This window comes from Narcine bancroftii, chromosome 13 (assembly GCF_036971445.1).
Source record: "Narcine bancroftii isolate sNarBan1 chromosome 13, sNarBan1.hap1, whole genome shotgun sequence".
Classification (NCBI taxonomy): domain Eukaryota; kingdom Metazoa; phylum Chordata; class Chondrichthyes; order Torpediniformes; family Narcinidae; genus Narcine; species Narcine bancroftii.
This window is the reverse complement of record NC_091481.1, coordinates 70229176-70247044: the sequence shown is the minus strand read 5'-3', so window position 1 is coordinate 70247044 and position 17869 is coordinate 70229176. Positions and strand designations below refer to the sequence as shown.

The 17869-nt window shown below is 37.7% G+C and overlaps 1 protein-coding gene across 2 annotated transcripts in view; it reads right to left on the bottom strand.

Annotated features, from left to right (window-relative positions):
• LOC138748972 (myosin-9-like) overlaps positions 1–17869 on the bottom strand; it is a 135152-nt gene that overhangs the window by 45179 nt on the left and 72104 nt on the right. For both annotated transcript variants that reach the window (XM_069909951.1, XM_069909952.1), the window contains 5 exons: positions 5905–6098; positions 3951–4072; positions 3460–3529; positions 1920–2080; positions 759–867 (listed from right to left, as the gene is read on the bottom strand). In XM_069909951.1, the coding sequence (XP_069766052.1) occupies positions 759–867; positions 1920–2080; positions 3460–3529; positions 3951–4072; positions 5905–6098 (656 nt within the window). The remainder of the gene's footprint in view (positions 1–758; positions 868–1919; positions 2081–3459; positions 3530–3950; positions 4073–5904; positions 6099–17869) is intronic.

The following is a 17869-nucleotide window of genomic DNA, read 5'->3' as shown; positions in this document are numbered from 1 at the left end:
AAGACATCCCCATGATGTCTATCATCCCGAATAACATACTATTAAATCCTAGTAAGAATCAATTTGGAATTTTTAAAGCATTTTAACACAAGAACAGCCATACTTTACTGCTCAACCGCACATACTAAAATCATGCTATTTTTATATGGCCTTTATAATCTGACCTTGCAAATGATAAGAACTTCACCTTATTGTGCAGTGAACTCAACCTGCTCATGGTATAGTACTGAAGAGTTGGTGCATGTAGTTCTATAGAGCTTTCTCCTGTAGTACCCAGGTTAGGGGACTTCTGCTTGAAGCATTGCATGAAATAGGATCATCTATCCAATCTTTCCTGGTGTTGGAGCAGGGCTGAGTGATAAGTGCAAGATGTGGAAATCCTCCCAAACATCTCAGGTCAAAAATAAAAGAACAGTTTCAATTGGTCACTGACACAAGTTGAGCTTGTGATTTCCAGAGAGCATTAACATAAAAGTTGGTGAGGAGACAAGGGAAAATCTCACCTCCTTCCCACTAAGCTTTAATGTTCGAATTAAGAACGGAATGCCAATATTGATGGTTACATCATGAGGGGCCATAGCAGTATCTGGTTATTTTTGTTATCCATGGGGAGTCCTTGCCATTGTCCCTCATCTCATTAACCATTTTAAAATGTTTCAGCGATTTTCATCTGGAAATAATTATCCACTTATAGAAATGTATAATTACTGATATCAATAAAATAAATTGCAATTTCTTGTATGAAGCATCATACTTGCCTTTGTAAATAGTCTCCACCACTGCCAATTTCGTAGTTTCAGGTAAGCAGAACAGTTCCTCTGAATTACCTTCATAGCATTGAGCTGCTGTTGCCGTCTAGCAAAGGCCCTATTACAACAGGTAATGAGAATAGTGTTAGAAGTGGCTCTGCACCAACCTGTGGTTTTTAAACTCAGCTGCATACATCACACAAACCCTGATGCACAGAATAAATTGGGATTTCAATCTGAATAAACAAAATCTCTGATCAAATATTTGGGACAAGTCGGACGTGGTTTGATCAAGGATCCCATTTCTAGAATAAACTTATGAATTCTAATCTACAACAGGCATCAGTTGACAGAAGCTCTGGAGAGCATTTTGGTAATATTCTCGTTAACAAAATGTTCCAATTTCATCAAATATCAATTCAGTCACCCATTTATTGATAATCCATGCAAATGGAATAAAGGACAAATTAAATTATGTATGCCACATTTAAAATCTAGATCAGTCACTTGCGAATGATTGCCTAGCTCCCCTTTGCATTGTAAAAACAGAATCCAAGCCATGAGATTAGAACCTCATTTTGTAGTACAGCAACATTTCAGGTTTTAAAGCAAAGACGGGACTTCACCACTGATGTCTCAGGCCTTTCAAATGGATTTACAATCTATTTCCATTAGATCACTTGCAATGCAAAACACTTTTTTTGTTTTACTTGTGTGACGATGTGGAAAGAATAAGGGCAGATTAAACAACAAAAAAAACTAATCAGACCAGTGAAAGAAATGCTAGAACACCACAGATCAATGCAGAACTGACCATCATTTGGGTAATTTGTACCAGTACAAGCTCCAGTGAATAGAATGAATTGCCCATACTGGTGTGGCATGAAAATTTACTCAAATTGGGAGACATTGACAAATGGGTGGTTAATTTCCTTGGGCTGAAAAAAAGTAAAATTTATCTTGACCAAGTAAAGGAGTTAAGATTTCAAACTTCCCTTATCACAACTCTAAACCAGCACCATGCCCAAGGGCCCAGCAGGAACTGGAGGGGAGATGTCTAATGACCCTGTACAAGAGTGAAGAGAGCATAGCAAGTTTGGGAGGATTAGCGAGCTATCTTACCTCCCACTGCTAATTATTGGAAGAATTCAAAAAAAATTAAGTGCTTACTTTCTTGCCAAATAACCTCTACACAAGGCTTGGAATTCAATGATGACATCTGTTATCTTCAAGTCTCTCTCTTCCTCAAGGTGAGCCAACACACCAGCACGAAAGAACACCTTACTTTGCCCTATTCGGAACAAATTAGGATCCAATTCTAAAGCTTTGATCTGCAGGAAATAGATTTCAAGAAAAAGTTAAAGTAAACTGATCTTTCCCAAAGGATCCTAATCAGGTCCAGGCACAAATCGAGGTATCAGCTAACATTTGGGGTAGCTCAAACCACTACAAAGTTCTAATTTGCTGGTTCACTAGTTCTTGCTTCTGATAGCTACTAATTATGCCTAGGTATGTGTGAATGTCCAGGCAAGTTTGTATGCATGCTATGAAATAAGCATTCTGCTTAATCCTAGGCAAATAAATTTCTTACACCATGGTAACAGGCCATTTCAGCCCATGAGCTAGTGCTACCCAATTGCATCCAGTTAACCTACAGTCCGTGGCATGTTTTGAACAGTGGGAGGAAACTGAAGTCCCCAGAGGAAACCCAAGCAGACACGGGGCGAACGTACCAACTCCTTACTGACGTGTGGGATTCTAACTCCGGTCTTGATCACTGGTGCTGTAACAGTGTTGCACTAACTGCTATGCTAACTGTGCCACCCTAAATAAGGGAAGGGGTATACTTGAAAAAGTCTGCTACTTTATTTTTTGAGTGCTTCAATCAATACAAATCAATTAATTTGAGGCACTCTCCTACTTCCACTTGTGCACAAACTATGACAAAACATTAGACGATTGTTTTTCAAATCAAATACACAAATCAACCACTTCATGATCAAAAGCATCAAGAATTCTAACTGATATTCCAAAGGATACACTCCAGATGGTTAAACTGTGCACTGAAGGGTCACCTTCAGTGAAACCAGCTGTAAATTTTATCTCAATGTAGTAAAACCATATTAAGGCCACAGTGTATTAGTCCTAAAAATAAATTCATGGGACTATTACAGGAGAGAACCATTCTCAATAAGAGGACAGTGGTTTAGATTAGTGGTTTTCAACTTTTTTCCCCACTTTTTTTTTTAAGATTTTGCAATCTATAGACTTCCATTACCTCTTCCCACAAAAGAAAGCTAATAGAAGCTACTCCTCTCAAGCTTTCATCCGTCAGGTGAGAATAGGCAAAGCAGACTTAGAGATAGGCCAAAGGATCATTCACAAATTTCAGTTATATGAAATATTTCACAAATGTCCAGTTCGTACTCTGCGAGATTCAGGTTTGATTAACAATTTGATTAAACAACCAAATGTTTACATCCAAGAAATGGTTCCTAAATCTAAGAAAATCTTTAAATTTTTTAATCTCGACATACAGCAGGGTAACAGGCCCTTTCAGGCCACGAGCCCATGCCAACCAATTACACCCAATTGAACTACAACTCCCGGTACGTTTGAACAGTGGGAGGATCCAGAGCACCCGGAGGAAATCACGCAGGCACTGGGAGAACATACAATCTTGTTACAAATTCCCTTCAGATCTACATACCATGATGTGACAAGCTTGCTTTCCATCCATGAAACCTTTTGGAATGGAATTAGGAGTAAGGATTTCATATCTGTAAAATAAGAATTACAAAATAAAATTGACTAAAATTAATAAACTGTAATCAATGTGGAGCCAAATGAAGGAAATTTTACTTGTTTTTGCTCTCTGCACAGATGAAAAACAGAAATATTGGAGGACATCATAGATTAGTAATTCAAACAGGTCAACTTCTGTGAATTGATTTTTGTGAACTGTGTAATAATGGGTCATCAGTAGAACCAATTCTCTTAAATGGTTTTAAAAAAGAGCTTTGAAAATTAAGATTTAATGTTGGCTTACAATTTTAAGTCAACCTTTACTTCATTCAAAATGTTTTGCTCAACGTGCTGGGAGATCAGTTTGTTTCTTAGGGAAACTGGGTGTGCACACCTCACACATTCATGTACAATGAAAGAACAGAAATTCACCACTGAAAGGGTCAATAAAATTACCTTTGACGGAACTCCTGGAAAACAATTCTGTTGGGAAATCCTTGTCTGCAAATACGAATACCCTCAAGGACACCATTACATCGGAGTTGCTCCAAAACAAGGTGAGCTTCCAGTTTTCCAGACTGTCAAATTAAGGAAGGACATTAATTTACTGTGCTAATAAAATCTTAAAAGCAAGATTTATAGAGCGAAAATGGACATTAGCCTCTCAATAACAAGAGCAGACTATTGTACACACTTGTAATATCCAAAATAATTTTCATCATGTTTTTAAAAAAATTGACATGCACAACTTTCTTCCATGTCAGTAGAAACTAATGCCGGTAAAACAGTATACTTTATGTAGCAAAAATAAAGATACATAAGGTATATTTTGGCATACGTCAACCCCTGAAGCCCTCAAAAAAGCATTTTTTTTTTTAAAATCAGGGGTTATCTTATATGCCAGGTACAAAAATGAGACCTTAAATTCATCTTAAAAACCCCTCAACGTAGATTCAGCATTAAAGACGACCTTGGAAGCACCTCCCCACAGCTGGCGCCATCGCTCCCCGACACCTCCCCACCATCACCATAACCCACCCAGACATTTTACAATCATTGAGCCCAAGGATCCCGCTCCAGCCCGGGAGCCAACATCGAGCCACGGTGCGAAGCAACTTCTTCAATGCAGATGGCACCACACCCGAATGGAGTAACCGTCGCCAAATCTGGCTGCAGCTGATACTTCTGGCTTGGACCCAGCACCATTTGGCATCTTCCCAGCCAGAAGCAAAGGTTTTTAAAAACTTTTTTTTTAAACTTGCTTGCTTAATTTACAGACTTGTTACTTGGCAATTGGGGTGCTGTAACGAAGTTTGGATTGTTGCTGGGAGGCTCAGACACCAGTCTCCGGCACTTTCCTTGCAGAAAATTGGGGGCCATTGTCTTATACACCCGATACATAGTAAAACCATGAAAATGAGGCTGAAAATGGGGACCATTCTTATCTGAAGGTCATCTTATAGGTTGAAATATACAGTAACCAACTCTTGAGCCTGAAACATTTTTGTATCTTTATCTTTGCTTTATAAAGTGCACTGTGTGACCTGCTGAGTTTCTCCAGCACCGTGTTTTAACGACAATCACGGTGTCTGCGGACTTTCATGAAAGGAGTGAAACATGAATGTCCTAAAAGTAAACTCTTTGAAGCTTCCCTCATGCAAATGGAGGCAGATGGAGACATCAATTAGGTTACTAGCATAATTTTTTCTTTGTTGCTTTAAGGATTAATCTAAACAGTATAGTTGGGTAGTAGTGGTGGAGACAATCTCACATCCAAAAAAAGCATCATTCCCTCATTGCAACCAACTACTTTGGCACAATGGCACACCAGATAATGCTGGGGCCTGACAGAGTTATCCGTATGCCGTCAGTACATTCTCCGCATGTATTTCCCCAAGATATTTTGATTTTCTCACACATCCTAAAGACGCGCTCGTTGCCAATTTGTTACTTGTAATTATTCCCGGTATTGGTATGTAGCAATAAAATTAGAGGAAGTTGATGGGCATGTGTGGGTTACAGGGAACTAGAAGTATTGTTCTGACCACCAGCATAGATTCAATTGGTCAAATGGCCTACTTCAATAGATATGACAAAAAAAAATGACAAAATGATTCCAGTGAGGGAGAGATCAAAATAATTATTCCATATTACTAGATATTACATAAACCTTCAAGGCTTTCCAAGGATGGTTTTTTTTTAAGTTTGCCTCAAGTGAGAATCTCAAACTGTTCTAGTCTGAGTTGTTCCTGGCATTTCAATCCCCAAATATAAACTTGTTACTGAAAGTGGACTCTCGAGAATTCCTCTGATACCCATCAAAATTTGATATGATGGCAGCTTACTTTGAGAACCACTGAATACATCAATACTCAATGAAATGGTACTGGCAAAGGAACATAGTACTCACCTTTTTCTCATGGTTTGGAATAATACAGCGGACAAAATTGGGGTTGGTATTCCGTAGTGTGGCCATAAGTTTGGAAAGTTGCTCCTTATAAAGTTGACTGACGGTGCGGAACATGCCCCTTTTGGTTTTGAATGCACCAGGTAATGCTGAATGGGACATTTCGACAACCTGATCCAATCCAACAATACGATCCACTGTGAAAGGAATTAATGCAAGCTGGTTAACTATAATAAAGGGATGAAAAGCTGAAGAGGGCCAATAATTTGGAATGAATTGAGGAGTTGCAAGATTTTCAGACAGAACAATTTTGATTTAACCTACACAGGTGATATTTCAAAACAAGGATTTCACTTGAATGGATTTGAGAGGAGACAGAAACAAATTCAAGAGTACATCCCAAGGTATTTTATGGTTAATAAAAATATTTTTGAACTGTAGTCACTGTGGTAATGCAGGAAATGCTGCAGCAAATTTGCATACAAGGGCCAACAGAGTCCTATGATAATGGCCAGAATGTTTTTTATTAATTTTTAAAAAATTAAGTTGATTGAAAAATGAATCGAGTTGAAGCCTGGGATAAATCAATATTAGTCTTCAAAATAATGCCAAGGAAACATACATCTAGCTCAGCAGACAGGGACCTGGTTTAACAATTAACATGAGAAACGCAAGAAATAACTACTAAATTTACTGAAAAAGGAAAAAATAGATATAGCATTTGTCCAAGAAACACACTTAACTGAATTGGAGCACAAGAAATTAAAGAGAGATTGGGTAGGACATGTAACAGCAGCATCGTATAATTCAAAAGCAAGAGGAGTGGCTATATTAATTAGCAAAAATGTGCCATTTAAAATAGAAGAGGAAATAATAGATCCAGCAGGGAGATATGTTATGATAAAATGTCAGATATATTCAGAGCTTTGGAATCTACTTAATATATATTCACCTAACGAAGAAGATCAAAAGTTTATGCAAGATATCTTTTTGAAGGTAGCTAATACGCAAGGGAACATACTAATAGGAGGGGATTTCAATCTGAATTTGGATCCAAATATGGATAAAACGGGGAAAAAAATTAACAGGAAGAACAAAGTAACCAAATTTATAATTAAATCAATGCAAGAAATGAAACTTGTGGACATATGGAGGAAACAAAACCCAAAAGAAAAGGAATACTCATACTACTCGACTAGACATAAAACATACTCAAGGATAGACCTATTCCTGTTATCAGCCCACATTCAAGGGAGAGTTAGGAAAACGGAATATAAAGCTAGACTATTATCGGACCACTCACCCCTGTTATTGGCAATAGAGCTAGAGGACATCCCTCCAAGAATGTATAGATGGAGATTAAACCCCATGCTACTTAAAAGACAGGATTTTAGAGAATTTATTGAAAAACAATTAAAAATGTACTTTGAAGTAAATACGGAATCAGTGGAAGATAAGTTTATACTATGGGACGCAATGAAAGCATTCATTAGAGGGCAAATAATAAGTTATGCAACCAAGATGAAGAAGGACTATAATCAGGAAACAGAGCAGTTGGAAAGGGAAATAATAAACATAGAAAAAAAATTAGCAATAAAGGAAGATACAACCAAAAGAAGAGAATTGGCGGATAAAAAAATAAAATATGAAACATTACAAACATATAAGGTGGAGAAGAATATAATGAAGACAAAACAGAAATATTATGAACTAGGGGAAAAAACACACAAAATCCTAGCATGGCAGCTTAAGACAGAGCAAACTAAGAAAATGGTATGGGCAACAAGGAAAAAAGACAAACAAATTACATATAATCCAAAAGAAATTAAGGAAAACTTCAGAGAATTCTATGAACAATTATACCGAACCGAAAACGAAGGGAAAGAAGGGAAAATAGATGAATTTTTGACTAAAATTGAACTACCAAAACTACAAATAGAGGAACAAAATAAATTAACAGAACCATTTGGAACAGTAGAAATACAAGAGATAATAAAAAATTTACCAAATAATAAGACACCAGGAGAGGATGGACTCCCAATAGAATTCTACAAAACATTTAAAGACCTAATAATACCGCCCCTCCTGGATGTAATCAACCAGATTGATGAGACACAAAACTTACCAGATTCATGTAAAACAGCAATAATTACAGTGATACTAAAACAAGGGAAAGATCCACTCTCACCAGCGTCATATAGACCAATATCTCTGCTAAACACAGATTATAAGATAATAGCTAAACTATTAGCAAACAGATTAGCAGAACAGGTACCGAAAATGGTAAATTTAGACCAAACTGGATTTATCAAAAAAAGACGCACAACAGACAATATTTGTAAATTTATTAACTTAATTCATGCAGTAGAAGGAAATAAAGCACCGGCAGTAGCAGTTGCTTTAGACGCAGAGAAGGCCTTCGACAGAGTAGAATGGAATTACTTGTTCAAAGTATTGCAAAAATTCAGTTTACCGGAGAAGTATATTAATTGGATTAAAGCATTATATAAGGGACCGTTAGCGAAAGTGACAGTAAATGGACATGTATCAAAGCAATTTAACTTAAGCAGGTCAACGCGGCAGGGATGCCCACTATCACCATTATTGTTTGCGCTAGCTATAGAACCACTAGCAGAATCGATAAGAAGAGATAATAATATAAAAGGAATAAAAATAAAAGACAGGGAATATAAAATCAGTCTGTTTGCGGATGATGTGATAGTGTACTTAACAGAACCAGAACTATCAATAAAAGAACTATATAAGAAATTGAAGGAATATGGAGAAGTGTCGGGATACAAGATAAACGTAAATAAAAGTGAAGCAATGCCTATGAATAACGCGGATTTCTCAAAATTTAAGGAGGAATCCCCATTCAGATGGCAAACGCAGGCAATAAGATACCTAGGTGTGCAAATAAACAAAAATCTAGGCCAATTATATAAACTCAATTACAATCCACTAATGAAAAAATTACAGGACGATTTAGAGCATTGGAAAGAGCTACCACTAACACTGATAGGAAGGATAAACTGTATTAAAATGAACATTTTTCCAAGGATACTATACTTATTTCAGGCATTGCCAATACAACTGACAGAAAAATTCTTCAAAGAGTTAAAGAAAATAATAAGGAGATTTTTATGGAGAGGGGGGAAACCGAGGATAGCACTAGATAAATTAACAGAATGGTATAAACAAGGAGGCTTACAATTGCCAAACTTCAAAAATTATTATAGAGCCGCACAATTAAGGTACCTATCAGATTTTTATCAAACAAGGGAAAAACCAGACTGGACGAGACTAGAATTAGATAAAATAGGGGAAAAGATACCTGAACACATATTATATAAATGGGACGAAAAATTGGTACAACATAGAACTTCTCCAGTATTACACCATCTCCTCAATATATGGAAGAAGATTCATGTAGAAAGAAATAAAATAAATTACCAAATACCAAAACTAATATTGACGCAAAATAAGCTACTCCCTTTGACAATAGACAACCTTGCCTTTAGAAAATGGGAAAAAAAAGGGATTAAAAGAATAGAAAATTGTTTTTCAGGAAGTAGATTCTTATCCTTTGAACAAATGAGAGATAAGTACAATATAACTGGAGATACAGCGCTGGCATATTACCAACTGAGATCCTACTTGAAAGATAAATTAGGAAGCAACTTGAGTTTACCAGAGGGAAGTAACCTTGAATATGTGATTACAGATACAATGTTAATCAAAAGATTTATAAAAAATATGTATATTAAACTGCAAGAAAAGGAGAATGAGGAAACAAATGGTAAAACTAAACAAAAATGGGAACAAGATTTAAATATAAAGATAAAAAAGGAAACATGGGAGAAGTTATGCTCTGGAACGATGAGAAATACAATAAATACGAGGCTGCGTATGATACAATATAATTGGTTACACAGACTATACATTACACCGCAAAAGTTAAATAAATGGGACCCAACAGTATCTGATAGATGTTTTCGATGTAAAAAAGAAAGGGGAACAACAATTCATGCAATCTGGACATGTGAGAGAGTAGAAAAATTTTGGGATGATCTCAATCAGATATTAAATAAAATAACAGAAAACAATATACCAAAGAATCCAGAGATCTTTCTCCTAAGTAACATAAAAAATAAAGAATTTGGAATTGACTTGGAAGATGCACAAAAAAGATTTGTCAAGATAGCCCTAGCCGTAGCAAAAAAATGTATTATGTCAACCTGGAAATTGGAAGATAATTTGAAAATACAACAATGGTATATAGAAATGAATAAATGTATTCCATTAGAAAAAATAACATATAGTTTAAGAAATAATATTGAAATATTCGAACAAGTATGGGAGCCTTACATTAAATACAATAGCGAAAACCTACCGGGAACAAACATTACCTAAATTGATGGAAGGAGAAGAAAAGAAAAGAATGGACTCAGTAGAATTTCTGGTGTATTTTTGTTGAATGACAACATTGTCTAACTGAATTAATGCAACCTAGATTGTATACCTAAAATGGATGAGAGGGGGGGGGGGTGGGGGGGTGGCTTGGGAGGAGGGAGGGGGGAGGGAGAAAAAGTCACTGTAAATGTGTGGAAAAGAAAAAGTGTATATCATGGCTATTGTGATTTATGGTGTGAAAAATAAAAAATTTAAAAAAAAATTAAAAAAAATGCAAGAAATACTTTTTTAAAAAGTAGATATTATTAAATATTAATTAAATGAGCAATCTTTAAATTCTTTCTCCTGCACAAATGCTCTTCCCACTTAAATTTTAATTCATGCAACAACAAAAAAATGTTGGTTATTTTGGGAAGAGAAATATTTATTTAAAGAAATAATTAACAAAAATGTATGAAATGTTAGCTGGTAATAAGATGATGAGTTGCTCAGCTACAGTAAGTATTCCACGGGGACTGGATGAAAGAATGGCAGGCAAATTTAACATGGAAAAATCAGAAAATCTACTTAGGCAATTAAAACAAGTCCACTACACAGGTCACAATAAAAGCTGACCGTGAAATATCACAGTCCAATAATACAAAATTAAAATAGATTACTTCAGTTAATTAATTCTCCTGGAAATACATTAACTTTTCAGAAAGAACTCAAGCAAGGCATTAAAGGCCAAAAGAGGTCATGAAATAATCCTGGCAAACTAGAAAAAAAGCATCCCAAGGCTATTTATAATTACATTAAAAAGAACATGATGACCAGGCAAATGACAGAATCACTCAAGGTCAAAGGAGGGAACTTATTTTTGGAATCAAAGTGGGTGAGATCATGAATATTTTGCACTAATAGTCACTATGGAGAAAGACATGAAGAAAAAATGATAAGGAGCATAATGTGGAGAATGCAAATGCATTAGAGGGTATTTTGAGATCAAGAGGTGGGATTCTCTCTTTAGAGGAACATTAAATCTACAAATTCATAGGACATGATGGGATACATTCCAGATTATTGAAAGAGGCATGTGAGGAAATTGCTGAGGCCTTGATGACAATATTTCCATCCTCACGAGTAAAATGTTATACCGTAATTCAAGAAAGGAAATAGTAATATTCCTGACGATATATGGCCTGCAAACCTCACATCAATGGTAGGAAAATTAAAGGAGTGGATACTTCGGGATAGGACTTACACTTATTTGAAAAGTTATGGCCAGGTTAGGGAGAGTCAACATGGCCTTTGTGCAGCGGAGGTCACATCTTACCAATTTGATTGAGATGTTTTAGGAAAAAAATGGCTTACAAGGGTTGGACTCTGGATGCTGTCCATGTGGACTTCAGGCATTTGACAAGGTGATCCAGAAGGTACACGTGCATAGGATCCACAGTGAATGGATAGTTTGGATATGGAAATGGCTATCCAATACAAGTGAGGCTAGTGGGTGGAGGTCCATGACCAGTGGTGTTGTTTTTCACAACTTGGATGTGTCATAGTGGGTTGGTTGGGAAGATGCAGATGATGCAAAAAATACAGTGTTGTTGGTCATCAATGAATAAAACAGGATATAGGTAGAAACAGATATGAGGCAAAAGAAGGGCAGATGAAGTTTTACAAGTGTGTTGTCTGCACCTTGGGAAGACAAGGGGAATATATACAGCATATAGCTAATGCCAGGATTCTTAAAAACATTAATGTGGAGAATGATCTGGGGGGGGGTTGAGGTTCATAGCTCCCTAAGAGTGGCCATGTAGCAGATAAAAGTATATAGTATGCTTGCCTTCATTGAGTACAAAAGTAAGTAAGTCGCATTGTAGTTAAGAAAACATTGGTTATGCCATACTTGAAATACTGTTGGCAATTCTGGTCACTCTGCTATAGGAAGAATGTGGAGGCTTTGGAAAAGGTAAAGGTTTACCTGAAAGCTGCCTGGTTTAGAGGGCAATTATAGGAAGGCAAATTATCTGAATGGTGACAAATTAGGAAAAGACAAGGGGTAGCAAACCGTGGGTATCATGGTGGATCACTCGTTGAAGGTTGGAATGCAGGTACAGCAGCTGGAGAAGAAAGCAAAATGTTGGATTTCAGAAGCAGGGAAGTCTTTCTGTAATGGAGAAACTCAGCAGGTCACATAGCATCTATACGAAGTAAAGGGTAACCAATTTTTTGGCCTGAGCCCTTCGTCAAGGAATGAGAAAAAGCAGGCATTCACCCGAATAAAAATATGGAAATGGGTAAGGAGAGGAGGAAAGGGGAAGCCACACAGGCTATTGGTGGGAGGGTAAAAGTGAAAAGAATTGAGATGATTGGGGAAGGGGTAGCTCTCTGAATGAAGGGAAGAGGACAGGGCACTAGAGGAAAGGAGACAGAAGAATGGGCAAAGAGACTGGGGAGGGATGTAACTGAAAATGTATGTGTAGGGCCTCATGGTTACAACCCCAGCAACTGGGATTCAATCCCATGCTGTCTGTACCGACTTTGTACATTCTCCCCATGTCTGCCAGCGTTTCCTCCGGGCGCTCTGGTTTTCTCCCACCGTTCAAAATCTACTAGGGTGGAGGTCAATTGGGTGTACTTGGGCGGAAAGGGGTCGTGGGCTGAAAGGGCCTTGTACCATGCTGGATGATTAAGTTAAAAATTAAAATAGGAGGTTGGCACTAATACAGTCTGTTAGAGAGAGGGCAGATGCAATATTGTTCCTCCAGTATGAAGATAGCCTTAGTTTGGTAGTATGAGGCCATGGATAGACATTTCAGCATGGGAATATTTTGTGGAATTAAAATGGTTGGCCACTGCAAGGTTTGCATTATTGCAGCAAACAGAGTGAAAGTGCTCAATGAAACGGTCTTCTTTTGAAGATAGCACAAATCACGGAGGATAATATGCTGAGGCTGGTGGGGTGGAGGTAAGGACAAGGAGAATCCTGTCCTTGTTGAATCTTGGGGCAGAGGGAGTCGGGGGAAAATAGAGAAGATGTGGGCAAGGGCTGAGTTAATGGCAGTAGAGGGAAAGTCACTTTTTTTTGAAGGAGGACATCTCAGATTTTCTGGAATGGAAGACCTCACCCTAGAAGCAGTTACAATGGAGACAGATAAATTGAAAGGTATAGAAACCTTAAAGGGACAGGGTGTGAAGAGGTAGTCAAGGCAAGTGTGGGAATTGGTAGCTTTTTCTAATTTTCTCCCATTTTGCAGACAGAGATCAAGACTGGGAAGCGTGTGGTAAGAGATTGACCAAGTGAATTTGAGGATTAGGTGAAAGTTAGCAAAGTGGATAAAGTTGACAAGCTCATTGTGGGTACAGGAGGCACCACTGTCAGTTGAGGCACCTTGCGTGCCTAGGCTTGCGGCATGAATTGCTCCACAGTCAAGAAAAAGGTGGATCTAGTTGACACCTTTGTGGGTATCCACAGCTGCCCCTTTGATCTGGAGAAAGTGAGGTGAGCCAAAGGAGCTTATTGGGGGTGAGGAAGGGTCTGTTATTGAGGAAAAAAACAAAGTAATGGTGGATGGAGGTGCATAGAGATTGGATGACCATAGCTAAAATGAAGCAGCTGAGTGATGGAGAGCATGTTTCACAAATGGAGGTAGAAAGTGACTAGACCAGGGGGGGTCTATCCATTCAATGGGGCACGAGCACATGGGAACAATAGGTCTACTGAGACAACTGGGTTTGTAAATCTGAAGTAAAAGAAAGAACCGGGCAGTGCAGGGTTGAGAAACAATAAGGTTAGAAGCTGTGGGAGGGAAATTAGGTCAGTGAATGTGCATGAGAGTGGCTTGATGCTTCTTGATGGAGTCCTGTCTTTCTGCAGATCATGGTGTATTGTTTTGGTCTCTTAACTGGAAGAAGAATGTTATTATTGAGGGAATGGAACAAAGGGTCACCAGACTGATTCCTGGAATGGCAAGACTGACAAATAAAGACTGGATAGTCAAGGGTGATGCTCCTTGGAATTTAGACTGTGAAGGGATATCACTGAAAGAGGCAAGATTCTGACTTGACTAGTTAAATGCAGGAAGAATGATCCCAGTGACGAGAAAATCCAGAACTAGTGATCTCATTTCAAGGATCAGGGTAAGCTATTTAGGACTGAGATGAGAAACTTATTCAAAATTGTGAACTTGTGGAATTCCCTACCACAGAAAGTAAGCCAGTTCATATTCAAAAGAGTTGCATGTGGTTCTATTGGCCAAAAAGATTAATGGAGAGAAAGGAGGAATCAGGTTCTAAAGCTGTAGAATTGGCTATGAAGATGTTGAATGGTGGTTCATGTACAAAGGGCAGAATGCCCTGGTGCTACATCTACTTTCTATTCTATGATTATACAAGTTGCGGGGAGAGAGATTGGATAGACAGGTTGTTTTCTCTGGATCATAGGACGCAGAGGGGCAAATATGAAGATGATGTGCAGGCAATTTTTTTCTTTACACAGATAGCGGTGGGTGCCTGCAACAAGCTGCCAGAACTAGTGGGAACAGATACTATAGCAGTATTTCAGTAGCATCTAAATAGACATGAATTTGAAGGGAATGGAGGATTATCTATCATCTGCAAGCAGAGTTTTAGTTTGATTTGGACATTATGTTCAGCATAGATTGAGGGCCAAAGGGCCTGTTCCATGTTTTAACCAGTTAGCAACTGTAACAAATCCACTAACAACATTTTACTACATTCATTTGTGCTCATATTATACAACTGAGCAAGGATATGGAAATATTCCATTTAATAGAATTTTGTAATGCAGTTAAAACTGGATAGAGACCATATTCTGCGGAGAGTTATGCTGCATCAGGCCCTGGATGTTTGATGCAGACAGCATGGCCAAAACAGTCCATTCATTAATGTCAATATCCATCCAAAACATGCCGAGATACAATCAGTACTTTGGTCAAACGTTGATCATGCAAATTGTTATACAAAAATGGTAGAAATATTATCCATGCACTTTGTTATTATCTGTGTGACAGATCAAAACAGATCATGTATTAAGCTGACTTTAATGCTTTTGTTTGCAAGCTGGGGATGGTTAAGTGAGAAAGTTTAAGACACAGATACATCATGCATATTTACAGAATACCAACAACCAGGAAGTGTGTTAAGAACTGGGCAAGGTGAAAGGAAAGTTTACTTCTTCAAAGAGAAGGCAGCACCAGTTTCAAGCAGTGAATAGTAAACCATCAAATGGTTAATTAAATAAAAATTATCTGCAACCGATGGCATTTCTGTCAAGGATGCCACAGTACCATACGAAATAAGTGAAAAGTGTAAATAAAAAAAAGTTTCAACACCCATGTGGGATAAACAAATTACATTATAGCTGGAATTTCTATGCATTTCTGGATAAACAGTGCAAGTCCACACTGAACATAATCAGAGGTTTGTTTGATAGGAGACTATTGCCCGCCCAAGGAATCTCAAACAATACAGCTGTTGGTGATGCTAAGAATAAATGTGACTACAGGAACTTGCAGATGTCTCCCAATGGATTCTTTCTTTAATTGGATATTTCCTACAATCAAGCACAAGAACAGCAAAAGCAAATCTCAATACCCACAGCAGTCAAAATCTCCAACCCCCTGAGAAACTTGCATCATAATTTTTTAAAATCCTTTAGTCATCTAAATCACAATTCCCATTGCTATTTTTAAAAAATCTTTTGCTATGTAGCATCCACTGCATTAAACCATCTTAAACATTCTCAAAAAATTTATTAGATGTCCTCAACCTTTTTGTAGAGTTAAACAAGAAAATCTGCAGATGTAGTGATTGTAGCTTACATAAAAGTGCTGGAGAGACTCAGCAAGTCACATAATGTTCTTTATGTAGAAAAGAAAGATATCAGAATGGAGAGGGAAGGGGTGGAGAGCTGGGGGAAAGGAGACACAGGGATGGAGAAGAGACAGCAACAGGAGACTGGCCTAACAGAAACTGGAGGTTGATGTTAATGCCATCTGCTTGGAGAGTGCCCAGACAGAATACTAGGTGTTCTTCCAATTTCTTCCACAAGAACAGGGTCAGACATGATGGCGCAGGAGTGGGGCGGTGAAGAATTGAAATGGTTGGTCACTGGGAGATCCCCACTATTGCTGCAGACAGATGAAGAGCTCAGGCCCAAAACATTGGTTATATATTGTTATCTTTGCCACAAAGAATTCTGCATGACTTGCTGAGTTTCTCCAGCATTTTTTGTGCCAACCCTTGTTAAGAGCTCAATTTTTTTTCCTTGTCTGCTTACACCAAGAATCTTTCATCAATGAGACAACTTGGAGATGGAAACACAAACAGGCCTTTCAACCAATTATGCCTGCACTGGGTGATTGATACTGGGGTCTTGACTAAGCATGTACATGCCACATCTCTACTTTTTGTCCAGAATCATGCAAATGCTTTCTCCTTCAATACCTATCCAGCAATATTAAAATTATGTTCAAACCATTTTGCAGATATTCAAGTCCAACAGGTCTTAGTTTTAAAAAACCCATCTTCCTTTAAAATGTCGTCATTAGCAAAAAATTATGACTTCTGGTGACTTTACTTATCAAAGAACTGTACTTCCCTCCAAGTTAAAACCTCAGAAATAATTTAGTTTATCCCAAGCCAAAAACAAAACTGAAACCCCGGTACATAAGAAATCAGAGCAGGTGTTAGGATATCTGGCCTGTGGAGCCTGCTATGCCATTCAATAAGATCATGGCTGATCTGGCAGTGGATTCAGCTCCAGCTACCTGCCCATTCCCCTATTCTTCAAAAGTCTGTCTTGAAGACATGTAATGAGCAATCTCTCCCTCTTCCTTGGGCAGAGAATTCCAGAGACACCATTTTCAAAAAGCAGTTCCTTACCTTCCTTAAATTAACACTCTTTAATGCTAAGGCTTTGTCCTCCAGTTCTAGTCTCACATGCCAGTGAAAACAATCTCCCAGCTAACACCTATTCCTTTCATATTTTATGTCTTTCCATGATTCACCTCCCACATCCTACTAAACTCCAGGCTACTCAATCACTCCTCATATGATTATCCATTCATTTCCAGAATCAACTTGGTGAACATTCACTTCTGGAATCAACCTGGTCAATCCTGGTAAGCAACCTCTTTATCCTTTGTATCTTTCCTCAAGTTTATTCTAGCAAAGATCCAATTAATTATTTGAAGTTTCAGCATGATCTCAATTTTTTAAATTTTATTCTTGTCTGCAAATCCAAGTAATTGATATCTTGTGTTAAATTTCCAAAATGGCATGCAATCTTAGTGACGTGTATTTACTGTTTATGGACATCAAGGTTTTTCTGCTCAATAATGCTTTGTGTACAATTTTCTATCATTTTGATCAAGGGAGTGGATAAAATAAAATGCAATTTCAGTTTACAAAAACAGTAGTCCAAGGTGACAAAAATGAGCAATTTCTTTTAAACTACAAGATGATAAACTTCTCAGGGGAATGCATAATATTTCTACTTCTCAGCTATACATATCATAATTAACCACAAAAAAAAAGGCACCATTGC